Below are 23,772 nucleotides of genomic sequence, written 5' to 3'. Positions count from 1 at the left end.
GATACTTTTATGATATCGGAACATCCCTAAATTCGCCATCTGGTAAAAATTGATGGAGAGGGGGTAAAACGCCAGCTTTTACTCGCTACGTGAAATTGTGCCTTGAGTTATATATATGTATATTTTGGATATGTGCTATATTTGAAGGGAGAAAGACATAAGACATAAAAGATTGCGAAATATATAATTGTACAAACCACTTTGTATTAGACTGTTTATTCTATTTAAAAAATAAAATTAATTAGCAATAATTAATTTATTAATTTATTAAGTGAAATGCATCACTATTATACTGTTAGCATTGCAATGTGAGCACCTAACCTAATCTAACCTTCTAACTGTTTTCTTTCATTTTACAGAAGACTATTAGATACCGATTATCAAAAAGCTATATCTTCAATTAGAAACACATTAATTGTTAGAAGAAATTTTGATACGTCATCTATTTTAAAAGATTTTTAAGTAAGTACTCTAATCAATTTTAACTATTTCTTTTTTTATTATATGGAGGATTAACAGACTGATCATCAAAAAGCTTTAAATAACTTCAATCAAAAACACATTAAACTTTGTTAGAAGGAATTTTGATTCGTCATCTATGTTGAGAGATTCTTTTAAACACTACTTAATTGACGCTGATTATCAAAGAGCCTTATCTTTCATATATTTCTATTCATATATTTCTATTAGTTGGAAACATCAAATCCTGTTGACAGAAATTTTTATTTTACTTATCCAAAGATTCTTGCAAGTTTTGTGAACAATATACTCAATTTTAATCGTGATTTCTTTGTTCATCTTCAATGTTTGCTGTTATATCTAAATAAAATTATATAGATGATCATCTAGATGAAACTTTGGCGTTATCTTTATATAGATAATAAAAATATGTATTATCTATATAGTTGCATCTTGAAAAAAATTATTATCTTTACTAAATTATCTAGAATTATTTTCAGATAATTTTGGTTTAGAATCATAGCACAAAGATATTTAAATAGTAGAACTTAAGCAGTAAGCGATAAAAATTTATAAATAAAAATATGGATACATATATTTTTATATCTCTTTTATAATTTAAATTTTTTTTATAACTATGTTTGCATAAGCAATCTTAAAAATTATCATCTGGAAAGTTATCTAGATGAATCGCCATATAATTTTATCATTTATTTAGATATATTTGAAACAAAACCATCTTATCTAAGATGAATTTACATATTTTTATTTTATCTTTATCTAGCTAATTTTAAAATCATCTAAGCACAACACTGTTCATTTTACAGAAGATTAATAGACGCTGTATCAAAAAGCCATACCTTCAGCTGCGGAGACATATTAAAGTCTGTAAGAAGAAATTTTGCTTTATCAGAAAGGAATTTTGAAATCGTCGAGCAACTTTTAAATGCCACACGACAAGAAAATCCTGCGACGCAGCCGGTCTCGCGACCGCGAGCGGGAACGTGAGCGTGAACGGGAACGACGGGACCGACGACGCATCAGGAGTCGATCCAAGGACCGCAAGAAGGATAGGAAGCGGTCCAGGTCGAGGGAGCGATCGCGCGAGCGCGATAGATCGCGGGAGAAGGATCGGGACCGCTCGAGGGAGCGTCGAGATGCCAAGGACAGGTCCAAGGATGAGAAAAAGCAGCACAAGTGTAGCCCTGCGCTTGTGGAGGAGGACTCAAAGAAAGATCTAAAGGGCAATGATGTTAAAAAGGAGGAAGAAGAGGCGGAGGAGAAGGCCAAGCAGGCAGCGAAGAAGGAGCCGTTGAGTCTGGAGGAGCTGCTGGCCAAGAAGAAGGCGGAGGAGGAAGCGCGAGCTAAACCGAAGTTCCTCAGTAAAGAGGAGCGCGCGGCCTTAGCGTTGGAGAAACGTCAAAAGGAAGTGGAAGCAATGAGGAGGCATACACATACGCAGCAAGAGGAGGAGCTCAAGTCCTTATTTTACAGCGACAGCACTGGAAAGGACAGAGAGTGGGATGATAGAGACAGGTATTAGAAAATTATCAAAATAACGTCATTAAATGTCAAAATGATGTCATCAAATGTCAAAATGATGTCATCAAATGTCAAAGTAACGTCATAAATGTCGAAATAACGTCATTAAATATCAAAATGACATCATTAAATGTCAAAATAATATCACAAATGTCAAAATGACATAAATATCAAAATGACATCATTAAATGTCAAAACGATATCATTAAATGTCAAAATGACGTCATATTGACATCTAATAACATCATTCGACGTCAAAATGATGTGTGCTTGCTAGTTTTTTTAAGCATTGTTACAACTTAATTCAGTTTTAAGACACATCACACTTTTATTTCCAAGAAGAAGAAGCGAAAATAAGTAAATCTTCAAATATTGAATTTATTAGCAGAAGAAGAGATGGACAACGTTCACGTGAGGATGAAATTAAAGATAAAGACAAGGAGAAAGAAGTGGAGGCTATCAAGGAACGATATTTGGGCTTGGTGAAAAAGAAGAGGCGAGTGAGAAGACTGAATGATCGAAAATTTGTCTTTGATTGGGACACCTCGGAGGACACATCTGTGGATTACAATAACATTTACAAAGAGAGGCATCAAGTGCAGTTCTTTGGTAGAGGTAATCTAGCTGGTATTGACATAAAGGCACAAAAGCGAGATCAGAGCAAATTTTATGGTGAATTGTTGGAGAAGAGACGCACAGAAGCTGAAAAGGAGCAGGAAAAGTAAGTTTTATTGTTAAATAATTATTAATTTTATTTTAAAATAAATAAGAATTAGAGCAATTATTTCCTTTTTTCTTTATTCATATAGAATGAGACTAAAGAAAGTGAAGAGAAAGGAAGAGAAGCAAAAGTGGGACGATCGACATTGGTCCGAGAAGGCGTTGAACGAGATGACCGAGCGCGATTGGCGCATCTTCAGGGAAGATTACAACATCACGATAAAGGGCGGTCGCATTCCCGATCCCATTCGTTCCTGGAAAGAGTCCGGTTTTCCGAAAGAGATTCTAGATATCATCGACAAAGTGGGCTACAAGGATCTCACACCTATTCAACGACAAGCAATTCCAATTGGTCTACAGAATCGAGATATTATCGGCGTTGCCGAAACTGGGTCGGGAAAGACATTGGCTTTCTTGATTCCGCTGCTGTTATGGATTACTAATCTGCCGAAAATCGAAAGACTCGAAGAAGCGGATCAAGGACCCTACAGTATCATTTTAGCACCCACACGGTATCAATTGTTCAGTTTAATTCTTGTTTTTATTGCGGATATAAAAAACATACATTTCTCTTTTTTATATTTTAAGCATCTAGTTTATTGATATTGATTAATTAATTAAAGAAAGACTCTGGTTAGCAAGCGTACGTCATTTTGACATTAAATGATGTCATTAGACGTCAAATGATATCATTAGATGTCAAATAATGTCATTAAATGTCAAAATAATGTCATTAAATGTCAAAATGACAAATAATGTCATTAGACGTCAAATGATGTGATTAGACGTTAAAATGACATCATTTTGATGTTTAATGATGTCAGTTTGCTACTTGAGGAGTTACATAATATATTTTGATGCTTATAGATAGATATATTTGGTAAAAATATATTTAATTCATATTATTACAGTGAGTTAGCACAACAAATAGAAGAAGAGACCAATAAATTTGGACAGCCATTGGGCATCCGGACTGTTGTGGTGGTAGGTGGTCTGTCGAGAGAGGAACAAGGTTTTAGATTGCGAATGGGATGTGAGGTAATAATATTTGAAATGCATTAATATATGTATACATGTAACGATTTCATCATCAACTTCTTTCAAATTAGATGACATGAAATTAATCAAGATCCAAATTTAAGGTATATAAAGTATTTAATTAAGGATCTTTTTTTCAGATTGTCATAGCTACACCTGGTCGATTGATAGATGTCTTGGAGAATCGATATCTTGTGTTGAATCAGTGTACTTATATTGTACTGGACGAAGCTGATAGAATGATAGATATGGGTTTTGAACCAGGTCAGTTCAAGCATTTATAATGTTTCTATATATAATTGTTCTATAATTCTCAAACAAAATTTTGATTTTTACCATTTTTTAAGACTCAAGCCTGCAAGAAAAGAATGAAGCATCATATTATGTACACAATAATTGAATGTAACATAATAATTATTTCTTTCAGATGTTCAAAAAATTCTGGAATACATGCCTGTAACGAATTTGAAGCCAGACAATGAGGACGCGGAAAATGAAGAAAAACTTCTAGCCAATTATAACACGAAGAAGAAGTATAGACAAGTATAAAAAACTTTTAAATTTATCTTTCTTAATAGGAAATTAATAATATATTATTTTCTTAAGATATTTACTTACCGAAAAAACGAGACCTCAGGAATTTTTTATCTTAAAAATCCAGAAATTCTCATGGAATTTTATTGAGACTCGGAATCTTACCAAAAATTGTCTATGATAATTTTACTCTTTATTTTATTCAAAAATATATTTTTGCAATATTTAAATTTTTAAATTCCATGTAATTTTATTAAAGATCTCTTCTTAATATCAAAGTCTTATGTAAGATTCATAAAAAATTGTTTTTTTACAATATTTAAATAAATTATTACTCTTTAAGACGTTCATTTTTAATAAATTATTTTTTTCTTACTACTTAATATTACTTTTTTTATATTTTTGCTATATATTTTAGCTTTTAGATATAGTGATATATTGCACTTTTATGCAAAATCGGGGAATTCTAAAGAAATATTTTTTTTTTTCAAAAAATAAAATTTGAATTAGACTACTCTTTATTTATTTTTCTTCATGTTTTTTTTTGTTTCTAGACCGTAATGTTTACCGCCACAATGCCACCGGCTGTAGAACGTCTCGCTAGAACTTATCTAAGGAGGCCGGCGGTAGTTTACATCGGTAGTGTTGGTAAACCGACAGAGCGTACCGAACAGATAGTCCACATAATGGGCGAAGCCGACAAGCGAAAGAAACTCATGGAGATATTGAGCAGAGGTGTCGAGCCACCCGTCATTATATTCGTCAATCAGAAGAAGGGTGCGGACGTGCTAGCGAAAGGCTTGGAAAAGTTTGGGGTACGTAATTTATATAAAAAAAGAATATTTCCTACACATATTATCACACATTCAAGAATTAAAGCGTAAGAATTTAAGAAAAAAATAATATTATATATAAAAAAGTCTAACTTTCTTGACTTATTTTATTTCATAGTACAACGCTTGTACCCTGCACGGTGGAAAAGGCCAGGAACAGCGAGAATATGCCTTGGCATCTCTTAAAAGTGGAAGTAAGGATATTCTAGTCGCCACTGATGTCGCAGGACGAGGTATTGACATCAAGGACGTTTCTATGGTCATCAACTATGACATGGCTAAAACCATCGAAGGTAAATTATTTTCTCTTCTTTTATCATATTATCTTCCTTTGTCATTATCTTCTTTCATCATATTATCTTCCTTTATTATTATCTTCTTTCATCATATTATCTTCTTTTGTCATTATGTTATCTTCTTTATCATTATCTTCTTTTATAATAATAAAGCATTATCTTGTTTTATTAGATTATTTTATTCTATAATGATAAAGGCATTATCTTCTTTTATCGAATTATCTTCTTTTATAATGATAAAGACATCTTTAATAATAATAAGTCATTATCTTCTTTTATCGTATTATTTTCTTTATCATATTACCTTCTTTTATCACTATCTTCTATCTTCTTTTATTTATATCTTCATAGAATTTTTTATATCTAATAGACCTTGTATAATTTACCTATTTATAATGTTTATTTGCAGATTACACACATAGGATCGGACGAACTGGCCGAGCTGGTAAAGCTGGCCTCGCTATTTCCTTTTGCACGAAAGACGACAGTCACTTGTTCTATGACCTTAAACAGACCATCCTCGCCAGTCCGATATCCACTTGTCCGCCGGAACTACTTAATCATCCAGATGCTCAGCATAAGCCTGGAACGGTGGTTACCAAGAAACGGCGGGAAGAGAAGATCTTTGCTTAATCTCTCTTCGTGGCGAGCATTTTGGTTAGATGACATAGGATCCAAGTTGGAACATCCAATGATTTAGAGTTGCGAGAAATGTAAGAGGAAAACACCGTGAATTCGAATCATCTCTCTCATTTGGATCATGTTTTTTTAAAAAAACTTGATCAAAATGGATTTCTCTTGCATTGCTTTATGGTTGCTACAAAAATGATTCCATAAGGTGAAGATGAGATTATGGACAGACATGAATGCACGTATAATGCCATTTTCATTCTATAAAATATAAAAATTGAAAATGCAAAATACAGAGGTAGATCCAAATGGATCAATAATATAATATGTATTTTGAATTCTTACAAGAAAACACGATGAATCATTTAGAGTTATGACTAAATGTCTGTTGGCATGAATAATGTAAATACTTATTTACACGATATGTAAACAATAAAATTATTTGAATTATAATACAGTAAGTAAATGCGCGAGATTTTCTACAATCATGGAACTGGTGGAGGTGGAGTTACATAATCACCTTCGACCCTGCATTCCTCCTCCCAATTGTCCGGTATCATCGGCTTCAAAATCTCCACAAACTTGTCGAGAGGACATGCAATAGTGCATCCAGGTATCGTCATTGGATATGGCTCGTGAACTGTCGTATTTCTCAGAAATATCTGCGACAAAGATATCCTTGTTGCAAATTGTGAGATTTAAAATATATTATTGTTGGCATTTATTTGTTGGGCTCGACTTATTTAGTTATCCGTCGTCCGTCTTGTTATTGCGGGCATGTATTATTATAAGGCATTGTCTCGGTATTTACATTCTTTTGTATTGTATGTCTTTCGTACGTGTTCATCCGTTCGTCGTCTGAGATTTTTGTCGAATTCGTGTCCTCGCGTGATTGGCGCGATTTGAAGCGTCGGTTATTTTGACGACGGTATATAAGACGACCGCCCGATCGAGAGACACTCATTATTCTCCTCGTATTGAATCCGCGTAATAAACAGTTTTCAACGCATAAAGTACTTTATTCAAATATCTCCTCTCCCAACAGTTTATCAGAAGTGGGATTCGAAGTTCGCGTGTCAATTACTTGAAAAAAAAAGGAGAAAAGTGCATAATGAGTACGCCGGGTAATAATTTCACGGTGGTGGAATTGAAATCGGCTTTACGGGCGAAAGGGCTGCCGTCGGGAGGAGCGAAAGCGGAGTTGATCCAGAGGCTCGAGAAGATCGGCGATCCGGGCGTGTGGGCCGAATTGAACAAGCAACCAGAGGGGCGGCGTTCAGCGGGTGCCTCGCGTCCGGAAATGGAGAGTGAGATGGGAGAGATACCCTGGCGGAGAACGACCTTCTGGAGGAGTTTGCTGCGGAGGAGACCGCGTTGGAGAGGACTGCGGCAAGACGGGATGCGGCGATGCGAGGGCACGAGGGCGCCTCGTCCGCTTTCCTCGGAAATTTAGAACGCGCCGAGTTAAATCTTTTGCGGAGAGAGAAGGATCTGTGGGAGAGAGAGAGATCATTTTTTCAAAGGGAGAGAGAGCTGCTTCGCGGCTCTTCGGTGGCATCAGCGGGATCGTCCGGTGGTGAAAGTTTTAGGGGTGTCAAGGAGTTGTTGCCGGAATTCGACGGAAGTGAGAATACGTTTTGGAGGTGGAGGAGTCAGCTCGGACTTCTCAGGGACACCTATCGTCTTGACGAAGGCGCTACCAGGATCCTGATCGGCTCTCGTTTGAAGGGACGGGCATTGACCTGGTTCTACTCCAAAACCGAACACCTTGCATTGGGAATGGAGGAGCTGCTGGAAGAGATGGCGCGAATGTTCGACCTGCGTCCGGCGAGGATCACGCTCCGGAGAAAATTTGAGGCTCGCATGTGGAGGGGCGACGAGCCATTTAGCAATTATTATCACGAAAAGGTGATTCTTGCTAATCGTGTCCCGGTGGCTGAGGACGAGCTTCTTGATCATGTGATTGAGGGCATTACGAATGTGCAATTGCGGAACCAGGCGCGTCTGATGAGGTTCCGGTCGGGAGCGGAACTGCTGGAGGCCTTCGAGAGCATCGTGTTCGAGCGCAGAGACGGGATGATGGGGCCGCCCGGAGGAGCGAGACCCGCTGTCGGCGAGGGATTAGGAGCGGCGTTGGGCCCGGGACGGGCGGAGAGCCGGGGAGGCAGGGTGAGGCCAGATGCGGATGGTGGAGCCGGGCGGCCGGGGTTAGAGCGGGCGCGGTGTTTCCGCTGCGGTGAGGTAGGCCATATCGCGGCACGTTGCGGGCGGCCGCCGACGGGTCGCGCGTGTTATGTTTGCGGGGCGTCGGGACACTTGGCGGCGGGGTGCCCTGGGCGTGGACGGCCGGCGGTGGCGGGTCCGACGGCGGGATCGACGGAGATCGTGTTGGCGGACGCGGTTCGGCCCGCCGCGCTTCCTGAACCGTACATTGTAAGTGTGGATATTTTAGCGGCGGATGAGGGCGCAGATTTTAATTATACCGACGGCGCAGTGGTTGATTCGGGATCACCGGATCACCAGAAAAATTGTGTTCACTGGTCGATCAGAGCGCAAATCAATTTCGCGGTATTAACGGCTCTTTACTCCGCGTAAATAGTATTTTTTATAGTATTGTAAAAGTCTGTGGCGTCCAAATCAAAATGAAGTTTTATACAGTACCGGACGACGCAATGATGTATAATGTTCTTCTCGGAAGAGATTTTTTGACGTGTCCGTCAATACGAGTTACGCTCGGAGAAACAGTAGAAATCGTAGCGATTGAGGAGCCGAGTACTTTTGGAGAAATTATGACGATTGAGAGTGGTGACGATTCGGTCAATATGTGTGGCGAACTCCGAATCGACGAAGGTATTGGCGAAAAGAGCGTTAGAGAGATCAGCGAGGCGTACGAGGCATGTTACCTCGGTTGCTTGCGGGCGGAGAGCGGCGCGCCCGATTTTGAGATGACCATCGCGTTGAAGCACGAACAACCGATAGCGTCGCGCCCGCGGAGGTTGTCATTCGCTGACAAGGAGGCTTTGCGCGGTATTTTAGACAGGCTCTTGAGTGATGGAACCATACGACACAGCGATTCCCCGTATGCGAGTCCCATCGTGCTCGTTAGGAAAAAAGACGGAAGTATTCGTTTGTGTATCGATTATCGCGAACTAAACAAAATCACGGTGCGAGATAATTTCCCTACGGAATTGATCGACGATAATATTGATCGCTTGAGAAGCAAAAAATATTTCTCGATTTTGGATTTAAAGGATGGATTCCATCACGTCAGGATGCATCCCGCGTCGATAAAATATACGTCATTTGTGACGCCGCTGGGGCAGTTTGAATGGCTACGTATGCCGTTCGGACTGACGAACGCGCCGTGTGTGTTTCAGCGTTTTATACATATGGTGTTTGTATCATTAATCAGAGCCAATAAAATATTATTATATCTAGACGACGAAGAAATTAGTAAAATTCGTGACGAACTCGAAAAGAGCGAAATAAAATATTATGAATTGCGCGACGGATTAGTCTATCGGAAGGACAAAAATAGGAAATTATTGTTTTACGTGCTACAGTCGATGGAAAGCAACGTGATTAGAACTTGTCATGACGACTTGGATCACGTCGGTGTCGACAAGGTTATCGATAGTACAAGGAAAGTTTATTGGTTCCTGCGGATGCGGGACAAAGTTAGAGGATACGGTCGGAATAAACAAAAATTGATACCAAAATTTAAAGGACCGTACGTGATAAAGAAAGCGCTCGATTATGACCGATATATTGTAAGCGATATCGACGGTTTCCAGGTGACACAACGGCCATATAGCGGCGTAGTTGCGCCCGATCAGATGCGACCATATGTAAAATTATAATTGTGTTCACGAGTATGCGTTTGACCGATATGCGATATTTGATTATGTTAGGCCGGGACGGCCTAATGTCAGAATGGCCGAACTGTTGGCATTTATTTGTTGGGCTCGACTTATTTAGTTATCCGTCGTCCGTCTTGTTATTGCGGGCATGTATTATTATAAGGCATTGTCTCGGTATTTACATTCTTTTGTATTGTATGTCTTCCGTACGTGTTCATCCGTTCGTCGTCTGAGATTTTTGTCGAATTCGTGTCCTCGCGTGATTGGCGCGATTTGAAGCGTCGGTTATTTTGACGACGGTATATAAGACGACCGCCCGATCGAGAGACACTCATTATTCTCCTCGTATTGAATCCGCGTAATAAACAGTTTTCAACGCATAAAGTACTTTATTCACATATCTCCTCTCCCAACATTATTTTGAGCTAGGGGTCAAATTTAGAGGTCATTTCAATGTCAACTTAATTTTTTTAAATTAAATTTTAGGGGAACCCTCTAAAATTGGGTTTTACTGAAGAAAATTCGATTTATTGGAATATCTATCTTATATGGATGAAGAAAAGAAAATGATAAAATAATTCACCTGAACATTCCATCCATCCTCGTCTTCATGTAGCTCTATCATCGTCATGATATTGCAATACGGCATCTGATTGTGCCAAATACTCATCGTGTCCAACAAGGTGACGATGGTACTATCGTGACCGACGTACATAAACATCTTCCTCCTCCTAGGTTGTAAAACGCCCTCTCTTTTTGCCCTCATGTCATCAACGATCTTCTTTAACATGGGACCCCCTTTCAACCTCCGAAATTTCTCATTGTAAGTGTTAAGCTGTAGCTCGTATAAGGTCAAGGGTATCAATTTGTCGGGATAGTAGCCCTCTGTCCACTTTGGCAAAGTCAAATTCATCTCTTCCTATAATTGGTAATTCAAGAGTAATGCGATTGAAACAATTGAAAGTTGAGTCGAAGCTAGTTATTTGAAGATTATCTCAGATTAGGACTGACGTGTATTAAATTTACCTCAGTTAGTAACGTGTTATAAAGCGAACTGACATCGTCGACAGTTGTGATTGGCATTCCTGTAAAGTTCGACAACTCTTCGAACAATTGTTTATTGTCTTCGTGTACCTTTCGGATTTCCGGCAGGTCGTTCACCGAACTCCGTAGCTGAGTATACTTTGGACATGTGTTCCACACTAGCATGAGCTAAAAAGTATACACTATTCATGAAAATTCTGACAAAAAGCAGAAAACCTCGATTTTACATTTTATGTCAAAAAATTGTTAACTTTAAACCTTAATAACTCAAAAAGTACTTAATGAAAAAATGTTTTATTATAGTGTTTTGGAAAGCTCTCGAGATAAGCTACAAAAATATGCAATGAAAAATAGAGGGTCCATTTAAAAAAATTAAGATGACCTTGAAATGACCTCTAAATTTGACCCCTAGGTCAAAGTCAAGGTCAATCAAGTGCCTTATTTATTTGAACCCTTCTTATGAAAAATATAAGGAGTCCATTTAAAAAAATTTTAAATGACCTTGAAATGACCTTTTGACCCCTAGATCAAAATTAAGGTCAAGGTCAATCAAGTGCCTTAAAGCATAAATAAATAATTATTTTGAGCCCTACAACTTTTAACATTTTTTCATAGGACCATTATTTTCGAAATCAATTGACAGTTGCCGGACTTTTGAACCATCCTGTATATCGGGTGATGATGGCATCAGAGGAAGATGAAGGTGCATGATTGTCTTGCATCGAAATAGATTAAAAAAGATTCGAAAGGCTCGGTTTGTCTGGCCAAATGTTTACACAAGTACTTTACCGTATCCTCCGGACGTTCTTGATAGAATAATGTGACCGGTTGCCAAGCTAGATCAGGTTTAAACAATTGTCTCTCGTTAGGCTTCCACAGAGCAGCCGCTTCCAGCATTCCTGACATTTTTGTGCGATCCACAGCGGTGGCTTGCAGATAAAATATATCGGGGCTGTACATCGAGCCTACAAAACTGTCGTAACGCTTCCGCAGGAATAATCCTTGATTGTATTGGTTCCTTCTTCCTTTCTAAGTCACATATGTATGTATATATATGATTAATATGCAGATTTAAATTTAATTTAGATAAAATAAATATGAAATAGGTACCCAAATAGAACAGAAAAGTCAAAATGTCAATTTGACGTGATATATTGATCAAAAGGCTCCAAATTGGTAAAAATGTAGCGAAATGGTGTCAAATGACGCAAAAATGATTATTGTTGCTGTTTATTAGGATATAACAATTATTTTCTGTTGTTAATAGATCGATTAAAATTTTTTTATGACTCAAAAAAACCTTGATATAGACTTTTCATCAAATAGTATTTTTTTAAGTTTTCTTAATTTTTTCCAAGGTCACCTTCAATTGTTTATGATTGCTTTGCGACAAAAAGTCTTGTAATTTTCTTAAACAATTTTGTTTTTTATATGTGATTCCAAAAGGTCCTTTTTTCATCAATTGATTTTTCTTTTAAGTTTTCAAGGTCAACTTTAAGTTTTTATATCTGCTAGTTGTAAATTACATATTTTTCCTTAAAAACAAATAATTCACCTTGTATATAATGATCAAAAAGAGGAAGAAAAATAAAATAATTTACATTTGTTAGCTGACCCCAGCCGTAAGGTTCCATATTATCCTTAATATAAGGATCATTTGGATAGGTATCCACAGGTGCTCTTTCTCCATGTCTTGTTACCTAAAAGTAAATAAATAAATAAATAAAAATATCACGTGACAATTTAATTTGTCGTTTTTTAGAGCGCAAATGAATATATATATATATATATATATATATATATATATATATTAACGAAAAAAATCATCCCGAACGAAAGAGATTTATTATTTAATATTTTATATATTTTAATTCAGAGATTTTTTGATATTTTTTTTAAATTGAAAGTTTTTAGTGAATATTTTTTTTATATTCTTTATTTTATATTCAATTATCGATTATTTTATATTCAATTGTATACAATATTCGATAAAATTATTTAATTAAATAAAATAATTATATCTGGTAGATATGTGTCATATTTTGCTTGATAAATCATCGGTTATTAAGAAAAGTATATATACATACAGAAAAAATTGTATCATTGCACGATAACATTAATGGTGCAAATATAATTGAATTGTTCCAGCTTTACAAAGAAAGTCGTTGATTTCGAAGAGAATGACTATATATATGATGAATTGATGAGATACATGCGATAAGGGATGCTTCACTCTCGTTTAAATTTCTTTTCTTTTTTCCTGCCAAAAATATACAAATATTATTTAATTTATATATATTTTACGTATATTTTGTATGTACATTTTTTATATATATTTATTTGTTATATTTAATTATATATGTATATTTATATATTTATTTCATAAATATATATTATAAATTTATAAATATATTAATAAATATATATTATATATTTATTTTATAAATATATATAAATATAATATATTTTACATATTTAATCAATAATTGACATAGGCTGAAAAAATATATTAAAAATTGAATAGAATAGAAAATTAAATAAATAAGAAAAATATTGAATAAATATAGAAATTATTAAACACACAAATAAAACAAAAATGTTAGAACTAATAATCTATTATAATAATTTATTATTTCGATGCTATTATATCGATTTACTATGAGTATCACTTTATGTTAAAATGATCATATGACAAAAATGATAATAATTTTCCTGGTTAAAATAATCGATAGAAAATATTAGAAACCGATAGAATTTGTAAAAAATTTTATTGTTTCCTATATCCTAACTTTATTGTTTCACTTTTTATATTTCAAAAAAATGTTGTCGTTTCTTATCATTTTCTTTTTTATTTTCTGTTAAAATCAGATTCAGTCATTAAAATACGATCAAATTCTTATAGTAATATATTGCTTTTTATTGTTTTGTTGGAATTTGTCGAGAAAACATGATTGAAAATTTATCGTAATCAATTGTATATTCATAACTATACGATTAAAAATGATGCAATCGTTTTCTATTATTTTTTATCGATTTTTTAATCCGGGATATGTTAGTTACAAATAAGAATATGATTAATTATTACCTAAAGAATAAGATTACATACTCCAAAATAAAAAATAAAAATTAATGATAAAAAAATATATGTTCTGTCTATGTATTCTGTCTATGCAAAAGAATATTATTTGTCTCAAATTTTAGTGCTGTTTTCAAGGCTTTATTTTTTTATTTATTTATGATTAAAATTTTGTCCGTCGCTTATACACCGAATTATAAAGATATTTATTTTATAAGAAAGATTAATATATATATATATATAGAGAGAGAGAGAGAGAGAGAGAGAGAGAGAGAGAGAGTAAAGGTACCGATTATGAGATAGGTTCTAAATATGAGATAGCGTCTTATTGTTAGTAACGACACCGTACATCTGAAATGTGTGACGTTTGCGTCATTTACTTCGTCGGATAAACAGATCCAATTGTGTATCAATGTGTGCCGGCCAGCGATAGCGAACAGACGAGGACACGCTGATTTGTCGCGGAAGCAAAATCACAAATTTTTCCGCACTAGATTCAAAGAACGTTAAATTTTATAAAATTTGTTTTGAATGTTGTAAAATATTAATAAATTCGTCGCTAATATAGTCTATTTTATGATACTAGTGCACATTATAGTGTTTTATAAGTGAAATAAAATGTTTTTTGTTGAAACTCGGTCAAATGGTAAATTCTTAATAAGAGATACCGAAGGTCTCGTAATATGAGATATCTCATATTAGGAACCATTTTTTGTAACGTAGATAATTGATTATTTTTTTTTTTTTTATAAGAATAATTTATGTCTTTAGATACTGCTATCAAAAAGTAAAAAGCTGGAATCTTAGCGCCATGATTAAGGCTGTTGATGCTGTCCGATTCAAGCAGATGGGGTATTTTAAAGCGTCGAAAAATTTTAAAAATTAAAAAATTAAAAAATTTTTTTTTATTATATTTTATTTTGATATAAGAGTTTAGGAAATAAGTCTAATAAATAATATAATTAAAGCTATATTTTTAAATTTTATTGTTGGTTCTGAAGATATAATATACTGTAAAAGGTTTCAAATTAAGACAGATAATAATAAAACCATTTACTTTTATCTATATGTCTTTTATTTTTGGTGTTAATAAAAATGAAATTAAGTTTATCTAATAAAAGGCGGTTTATCATATTAAGATCAACTAGTATCTCATATTAGGAGACCTTTTGGTTTTGATACAAAAACTGACTTACTTTAATCAAACCTATATGTATATTAAAACTCGAACGAGATATAACTTAATTATTGAAGTAGGATTTCTAAAACTACATGAAATGACGATTAAAAACAGTATATAGATACTTTCCTAATTGCATATATTTTGGAAATAATTAAGAAAATGTAAATGGTATCTCATAATCGGCACCTTGACCCTATATATATATATATATATATATATATATTAATATTTATTGTTATTATAAATTGATATTAATACTATATATTAAATACTAAATTATATATTAGAGAACTTTAAAATTATTAAACATTATATAAAATCTAAAACTGTAAATTTTTATAATTCGAAAGTACAAAATTAACTATAAAAAAATTTGTTTATGTGAATTTCTCTAATACACTTATACATACCACTGTGACAAGTCGCAAAGTGTTTTTTTCAATTGCATAATTTGTTTCATCTTCTTCATTCATAACTTTGGAGGACAAAGGTATTCCTAAGTAAAATATAAAATACAACGTTGTTTACATACAAAAATATTCTGTATAAATATGTTTTTCGAATAAAAAAAAAAACAAATCTATATATTTTAAGTTATTTTCTCAAAACTGTTTTAAATATGAAAAACATCGATATTATATTTTCAGTTTAGATGTGTGTATCTGTATTTCATTAGCAATATATTTTATCGCATATTTGAAAAAAATCCGCATTATTTATTCTCGGAATATATTATATAAAAGATAATATTGCATATAACACAGTCATAATATAATTAATATAATGACAACTATAACAACTATATGTATATATATACATATACTAATATTTTTATATAAAAAATAAAGTTGTGTAAGTAAATATTTTTCCAACATATAAATTAAAATTCCGAAAGAAAAAATCTATACGTAATCAAATATAAATTATACAATTATATATTTGACAATATAATTATATAATTATATATACAGGGTGTCCCAAAAAGGGATCCTTAAAAATCTCGAAAAGTATAAGTTTTACAGAAAAATATGTCAGACAAAAGTTGTAGGGTTTTAAATGGCGCATTATATAGCAATATTATTATGATCTTGAAAAGTGTTGTCAAGCTCAAGTGAAGAAAGTCATCTTTAATTTCTTGTAAATGGAACCCCTATTATTTATTACACATTCTTGTAGCTTATCTCGAGAATTTTCCAAACACTACAATTAAGATATTTTTCCCTCATCAAGTATTTTTCAAGTTATGAGACGAAGTTTACAATATTTTAACGTAAAAAATAAAAAATATATTTTGTAAAATATTTAATTTTCGGTAATCTTTATACCTAAATATTTTTATGGACAAAATAACCCAGATAGCCAAATATGATGTGTAGCATATATTGAGTAAACTAATGCACGCATATGTTGTTACATATTTGCTCTACATTTGCTGACATCGACATAAAACACGTTACGAAATGCAGCTACATGATATATTGCTTATAAATGCAATCAGATTATAAAATTTGAAGAGCAAATAGTTTACAATACTATAATAAAGTGTAATACGTTATGTTATCTGCAACATGTCAGCAATATGACAGCAATAAATCATTCATCATTCTAGCTTGAGCATCATAAGATGGAAACTGGGTTATTTTGTTCATAAAAATATTTAGGTATAAAGATTACCGAAAATTAAATATTTTACAAAATATATTTTTTATTTTTTACGTTAAAATATTGTAAACTTCGTCTCATAACGGCATACATATATAATAATTTCCATTTGTATGTCTTCAAGCTGTGAAGTTTCTTAATTGTAGCTTGTTGCTAATAAAATGTTGACAATATAAAATTGATGCAATCAATTTGCCGTTATTAAAATTAAAATTCAAATGAATTCAACCTGACAGACATAATGCTGTCTCACCTTGTTCTAATATAAATTTATTGTTAAAATTAGTTGCTAACGATTGCTAGCAACATGACAGCAAACTCACTGCATTTGGCTATTTGGAAATGAGACACCAATTATAAATTGGTATAAAATAAGAAAATATATAGTTGCTTTAAAAAATAGATACTTTACAGATTTATTAGCATATAATAATTTAGCATATTATCTAAGTTCTTAATCGCCTTGTTAAACATTCTGTATAAAACGGAATAAATAATTTGCAAAGATAAGAAACAATTCGAGAAAAAAAACAATAATTATACCTAATGCCAGCGCTAGTGTAAGGAGAGCAATAATAGTCACTGCCAGAAGAACCATTCCGAATTAATCACGGTGATGAGAATTAAGAGCCGACAAGATTGATCCACAAATAGTCTACAAAGAGTGAATATATATATGATATACACACACATATATGAAGCACGTGCGAAGATGCACGATCACGTACTGAGAGGAGCCTACAACACGTGCGTATAGATATAAAGTCATCTTATCCCCTCTCTTCTCCCTCCTCTGCAAAAAAAACCCGTTCTTTTCGTCTGTCTTATCTTTCCGCAATTATATCGATAATTATTGTCGCGCGTAACGTCTAAACGTCGCATTGTCGAGACAATGCGATGTGTGTATATCGGAGTTTCATGCAAATATCTTATATTTTTTCTTCCTCTTTTATTTTCTTCTTCTTTTTTTCCTTTTCTTCTTTTTTTTATGAAATTCATCTGCAAGCTTTGCACGTTCCGCCAACTATATATATTGTTGTTATTACGCATATGTTTTATGTAAATAAATTATTATGTAACAGCATACATATATTGTACGTATATATAAGCATATTATATATATCAAAACATTAAAAATAATAAAAGAAGATATATATTGTACTGAAAGGATTTGCTGCAAATAAATATATTTTTTTTATCAATTTTACAAATTGTTTTCAACATTTAAAAACATTTTTTCCAAAATTTTTTTATTTTATCGTTTTTGATTATATTATATCTTTTCTCTCCCAATATTTTTAATCTATCTCCCAATCTGTATCAAAATTTTAAAATAATTTTACTATTACACTAATTTACAAAAAAAATTTTTTCATTATTTTAAACTAGACAATAAGATTTTTCTTATAGATTCTTGGATGCTGTAAGCCAATTTTCACTTGCATGTCAAGATTTTCAAAATCTTTAATTCAAGTAGCAAAAACTGACATCATTAAACGTTTGACGTATGATGACGTCATTTGACGTTTAATGACGTCATCGACGCCAAAATGACGTATACTTTTGCTACTTGAGAAATATCCCAAGTAGAACAGAAAATCAAAATAATATCATTTTGACGTCATTAATCAAATTTGAACTCCAAATTTGATCAATGACATCAAAATGATATTATTTTGATTTTCTGTTCTACTTGGGATAGGAAACTGATGCCACTGCGTATAGACGTCAAAATGACGTCACTGACGAATGACGTTATAATGACGTACACTTGTTATATCTGGGTAGTTAAGGTTTAATATGCAAGAATAAATTTGCTTTTTGCGACATTTGAGATTTTTTGTGAATAAAAAAGTTAACTTTATCTGAAAATTCTGATCAGATATATGTCATAAATGTATTTTTATCTCCTATATAAAATTTTTTTATTTTACTATCTTAATTAGTTTTTAATCATATATGTTTAAAAAGGATTTAAATACAGATGAACTTATTTGCTGATAACTATTCCGCCTTTATGATAATAAAGTTCCCATACAGCACACAAGTTTGCAGCAATATTGCAACAACATTGCAATATTGTACATTGCATAGCAATATTGCAGAAATATTACATAGGCATGGATTTGCAATATAGTTTAAATAACGTTGCAGCAGCAACATTTCAGAAATATTATGAAAACAAAATTCACATAAAAAATATTAAATACAAAACATTTTCGATCATGTATTTGACACATTTCCAATAATCCAATAGTAATATTACATATATATTTTATTGCATTATTGCTGCAATGTTATAGAACAATATTTCTAAAAGCGGACATGTTACCGTTGCTAGAACCTTGCAGCAAGATTGCTGCAACATTTCACAATGTTTATGCAATGTTGTAATATTGCAATGAAATGTTGCCACAATGCTGCTGCAATCTTGTTATGCTGTATGGGTCATATAATATAATTATATTACTCATAATTTTATATGTAGAACTATTGATATAATGTAATCGTGATAGATAAGGTGTCTCATTTTAATTGGCCTCCTTAATTGAGTTTTTTGCAGCAAATGCATTTTCGAGAAAATGTTCCAGACAAAAATATTGTATAATAAAATGATAAAATATAAATTTTGGAAAAAGTAATTTTTTCTAAAAAACCTTCAGGAGTATTTTATTCATATATGATTTATATGTATTTTATATGTATTTTATTCATATATATATTTTATTCATATATGCTGCTCAGTGACGAAAAAATGTTCAATTTTTCGCTGGCTCCGCAAATTTCATGTTTTACTGAATAAATATGTTATATTTTCAATCTTCTTATAAATATTGTAAAAAAGAAAACTCGTATAGGACCACGGAGAACAGATAATTACATAATGTAAATAATCATCAATCAGAATCCTTCATTTTCTATATCTTCAGGATTTTCATTCTGAAAATAGAAAAATAAAGAATTCTAATTAAGTTGATTCTCTTATGCATTATACAAAAATCTGTGCTCCGGCTCTTAGACCGTTTTGGTTTTTATATTATTACAATAGGATGTCTTTTTGATGTTTTCTTGACGTCAATAAATCGTCAAATTTTAAAACCAGAAATCATCATATTGACTTCCTATCGTGACATAATTATGACGTCAAAATGATGTCATTTTGACTGCGTTGTGTTCCTTCCGCTTCAATCTTTCATGACATTGCTAAAAAGTAAGATATCCAAATAAAAATGCATTTTTATAGAGAATGAACAATATATATTCAAGATATTTAATCAGACTTTTCTTAACCGTTAACTCTTTTTACAAAAAAAATCTCAAATATCGCAAAAAGCCATTTTTTACATAAAAAATAAAAAAATTAAATAGAAAAAATAAATAATTTTATTTATATAAATAAATAAATAAATAAATTTTTTTATATTAAACCTCAATAATTATTTTGAAAATTTAACGTGTGCTAATAAAATTGGGTTTTCGGCATTATTTCCAAAAAACATCTAAAAATCTTTAAAAAAAACATTTAAAATAATTTTTAACTGTCAACTAGTGTTATTTTTATCTAACTCTTCAAAATGATTCTATTTCAATTTGCAGAGATCCTATATAAAGAGAGACTCGCCAACTCGACGTGATATTTTATTAACATATGACACGGAAAGACTTTGAAAAAAATATTATCTGTAAGATATAAAGATAAATTATTATCTTCTTGGAGCTTTGATCTCTGATCTAGAGTTCTTTGCAGCTCACTCTCTGTGAAAAAAAATCATCTCTATCACTATCGCGATATAAAAAATAATTGTACATCATCGCGAGTATGCTTTTGCTTACGTGATGTGTTTTTATATATATATGTATATATATTCACGTGATATATACTTATTGTATGCACATATCATGTATGTACATTGTTACAAAACACTTATTTATTCTTACGCAACATATAATAACAATTGACGAAATATAGCGCAATTTTTAAAGTAGGATTTGTAGAAGATAAATAATATTATTAAATAGAAGATATTAAATAATTTTATTAAATTTTACTAAATTAAATTGATTTAAAAAGTATAGTTTAACAATTTGTATATATAAAAACAAATTTACAAATATAAAATGCTCTATATATGTAAGTTTCGAGATTAATTTATATATGGAACTTAGTGATCTCAAACCAAGAGATACAGTTCCGAATAATTAATTTTTCGTGCTTTGGCTCTGTTGGCCGTTTTAAAAAACATCATATTTATATAAAAAGCAAGTCACTTTTTCGCAGAGTGAAGATGCGTGACTATGTTAGCAAAATGATAAGAGAAAAAAATATTTATTATACCTAATTGCATGAGCGAAGAAAATATATATAATAAATAATGATTCAAATAGCTCACAATGATTTTTTTTATTATCGCCATTATATATAGCTTCTTTGAAGTCAATGATTCATTTTACATATAATATATATATAATTTTAATAATCTTAATTTTTTATTATTCTTATTTTTATTTCTTTGTTAATTATATATTAATTGTTTGCACTATAATTAAGCATATTATACAAGAAACATTAAGTATTTTCACAACTCAACTTATTTATTATAATATTCAAAATCGAATTAATTTAATTTGAAGTTGATATATATGTGTAACTCCTACTTTTTGTTATTCTCACACAAAAATTATCACTGAGAAAGAAAAGAAAAAAGAAAGAAGTAGAAACGGGAGAAAGGAAGTTGATATAATTAAATCAAGTTTATTTTAAAAAAACATGTTTCAATTTATATCATAATACTATACTTTCATAATTGAAAATTACTCGCAAATATAATTATTCATATCAAATATAAATCTTATTATTACATAATAAAGTATCTATAATTATCATGATAATCATATGATATAATTATGTTTTTATATAATATAAGATTTATTTTTATTATTATTTAGAAGTTTACAAAAAAAAAAAAGCGCCTTGTAATCTCCAATTGGGGCGGCAATAAATATATACTATATCTATCTATCTATCTAGAAGTTTACAAAAGTGAGAGATTTATGCAATAATATATCTGTTCCGAAAGAAATATTGAAATATAATAAACTATTTTTCTTTCTTTTTTGCTGATTTTCGTAAATATATATGTATATCCAAATATAATATACAGCCAAATAAAAAAATATATGTGTTTCCTTTAAACCGCAATTAATTCGATCCTTTCATTATTATTTTATACATAAAGAGTATTGAGATAAGATCATCGAAATTAAAATATTAGCGATATTTCATAGTTTTTGTACTTTTAGTGTAAAATTTTAAACATAATAAAATTGATTAATATTTATCATAAACTATTCATTTTCTAGCCACCAACTACTTTTTATACAGAAAATTGTGAGAAATAAATTTTGTATAAAAAAATTGAAATACGTCTATTTAAAAAATAATAAATGACCTTCAAATGACCTTGAGACACGCGCGCGCTCTATGAAAAAGATCAGTAGCGTCATCTTGTATCTGATTTAAATCAAACAACTTTTAAAAATACATTAAATAAAGCCTTTTCAATTTATTATTTTAAAAATATAAAAATAATTATATGTAACGTAATTATATATTAAAATACTCTAGTTGTCAAATTATTTTTCACCGCCGATAATGATGCGAGCGGAGATCTAGATCACTTCCGAATCACGAATATATATAAGATCATCAGCTGTCTTTCGACAAATCACCAAGGCGACTACGAGGTTCGCTTGTTAACACACCGCAGCATCAGTCCGCGATATTCCGCTCGAAGTGCGAAGCTTACAATCGAGTCTGACGACTGCGAAAACGCGGCGTAAAAGTAATATCGATACATCCCGGGGAATCCAAAATCGCTTCAACCGTGGATCGCGCGGGCGAAGTCGGCCAGACGAAGTCGGTCACCAAGCACCGGAAGTCCCGGCGTAAGAAACCGAAGAGCAACGTTGCTGCCACCACCAGCGACTCCAAAGTGCGTTTTTAGTGGTAGCCTTTTTTGTCACATTTTAATAATTCCATTTACAATTTATTATATAATGTGTAACCGCGTAATTTTGAATAATTTAGTTCATTTGAAGAAATTGAAATTAAATTTAGGATATTAGGACTTTTAAAGCCTTTAATTATTATCTTCAATTTCGCTCTCAAAATTTTTTTTATAAATGTCCCGTAAATATTTTCCAATTTATAATAATTTAATTTTTCAGAAGAATTTGAAGAAACTAAAATATTGCAGTCGAGAAATTAAATTAGAGCCTTTGACTAATTTTCTTTAATGTTATTCGAAGTTTTTAAAATAAATGTCTTATAAACATTCTCCAGTTTATAATAATTGAAAAATATTTATCTTCTTAGAAGAAATTTTGGAATTACTTTTAGAGCTTTTAATTAAATATTTTTAACTAACTCGAGATTTTTTAATAAACGTAATTTTTAATAAATGCAGCTTTTCTTTCAGAAACTACATATTTTTCAATTATTAAAATTGGAGAAATTATTACAAAACCTTTATTTTAAAAATTCGAGTTTAGTTAATGTAATTTCTTTAAAAAATTCTTAAAAATGTTTAAAGTTAAATGTTTAAAGTTAAATTATATATAATTTTTTATTATCATCGACAACTCCAAAATGCGTTTTTAATAGCTTTTTTCTTGTCACATTTATGTTATTTATAATTTATTATAGTAATTACATAATTTTGAAAGAGTTTGCATGAATAATTCAATTTATTTAAAGAAATTAAAATTAGATCGAGAAATTAAAAGGATTATTTGTTTAAAGCCTTTAACTATTAATTATGAAAATTTTTTAATATAAATGTCTCGTAAATATTCTTCCAATTCATAATAATTTAGCTTTTCAGAAAAATTTGAA

General features: G+C 31.6%; 2 protein-coding genes across 5 annotated transcripts; one reads left to right on the top strand and one right to left on the bottom strand.

Annotated features, from left to right (window-relative positions):
* LOC114945921 (putative ATP-dependent RNA helicase DDX23) lies at window positions 1-6,537 on the top strand. 3 transcript variants are annotated; one of them, XM_029322280.2, is made up of 11 exons: window positions 1-189; window positions 360-462; window positions 1,287-1,995; window positions 2,390-2,722; window positions 2,811-3,233; window positions 3,633-3,759; window positions 3,900-4,023; window positions 4,187-4,302; window positions 4,848-5,108; window positions 5,245-5,419; window positions 5,832-6,537. In XM_029322280.2, the coding sequence occupies exons 3-11, from the start codon at window positions 1,406-1,408 to the stop codon at window positions 6,053-6,055; spliced, it is 2,373 nt and encodes a 790-aa protein (XP_029178113.2). In that variant the 5' UTR covers window positions 1-189; window positions 360-462; window positions 1,287-1,405; the 3' UTR covers window positions 6,056-6,537. The 3 variants fall into 3 exon arrangements, with proteins under 3 accessions (XP_029178113.2, XP_029178111.2, XP_029178112.2); XM_029322278.2 differs by having other exon boundaries at window positions 2,387-2,722; XM_029322279.2 differs by having other exon boundaries at window positions 1-462; window positions 2,387-2,722.
* Window positions 6,201-17,626, bottom strand: LOC114945922 (prostatic acid phosphatase). Of its 2 annotated transcripts, XM_029322281.2 has the most exons (8): window positions 17,421-17,626; window positions 15,626-15,711; window positions 12,558-12,656; window positions 11,746-11,985; window positions 10,939-11,124; window positions 10,496-10,831; window positions 6,573-6,714; window positions 6,201-6,239 (listed from the first exon to the last, which is right to left on the bottom strand). In XM_029322281.2, the coding sequence occupies exons 1-8, from the start codon at window positions 17,473-17,475 to the stop codon at window positions 6,205-6,207; spliced, it is 1,179 nt and encodes a 392-aa protein (XP_029178114.1). In that variant the 5' UTR covers window positions 17,476-17,626; the 3' UTR covers window positions 6,201-6,204. The 2 variants fall into 2 exon arrangements, with proteins under 2 accessions (XP_029178114.1, XP_085346020.1); XM_085489894.1 differs by lacking the exon at window positions 6,201-6,239 and having other exon boundaries at window positions 6,344-6,714.
* Window positions 17,627-23,772: the final 6,146 nt, after the last annotated feature.

The sequence above is a fragment of the Nylanderia fulva genome, unplaced genomic scaffold (genome assembly GCF_048542155.1).
Source record: "Nylanderia fulva isolate GAGA-0341 unplaced genomic scaffold, ASM4854215v1 Scaffold90, whole genome shotgun sequence".
Classification (NCBI taxonomy): Eukaryota; Metazoa; Arthropoda; class Insecta; order Hymenoptera; family Formicidae; genus Nylanderia; species Nylanderia fulva.
Note: the sequence above shows the minus strand (reverse complement) of the source record. Positions and strands in the feature narration are given on the sequence as shown.

Excerpts from the sequence above, each read along its gene's own strand:
- LOC114945921 (XM_029322278.2), top strand. The coding sequence starts at position 1,406 with ATGCCACACGACAAGAAAATCCTGCGACGCAGCCGGTCTCGCGACCGC. Across the intron at positions 2,723-2,810 it reads GCTGAAAAGGAGCAGGAAAA|AATGAGACTAAAGAAAGTGA; the intron begins GTAAGTTTTATT and ends TTATTCATATAG. Across the intron at positions 4,024-4,186 it reads AGATATGGGTTTTGAACCAG|ATGTTCAAAAAATTCTGGAA; the intron begins GTCAGTTCAAGC and ends TATTTCTTTCAG.
- LOC114945922 (XM_029322281.2), bottom strand. The coding sequence starts at position 17,475 with ATGGTTCTTCTGGCAGTGACTATTATTGCTCTCCTTACACTAGCGCTG. Across the intron at positions 15,712-17,420 it reads TACACTAGCGCTGGCATTAG|GAATACCTTTGTCCTCCAAA; the intron begins GTATAATTATTG and ends TATTTTACTTAG. Across the intron at positions 6,240-6,572 it reads GGAGGAATGCAGGGTCGAAG|CAACCATAAAGCAATGCAAG; the intron begins GTGATTATGTAA and ends TCATTTTTGTAG.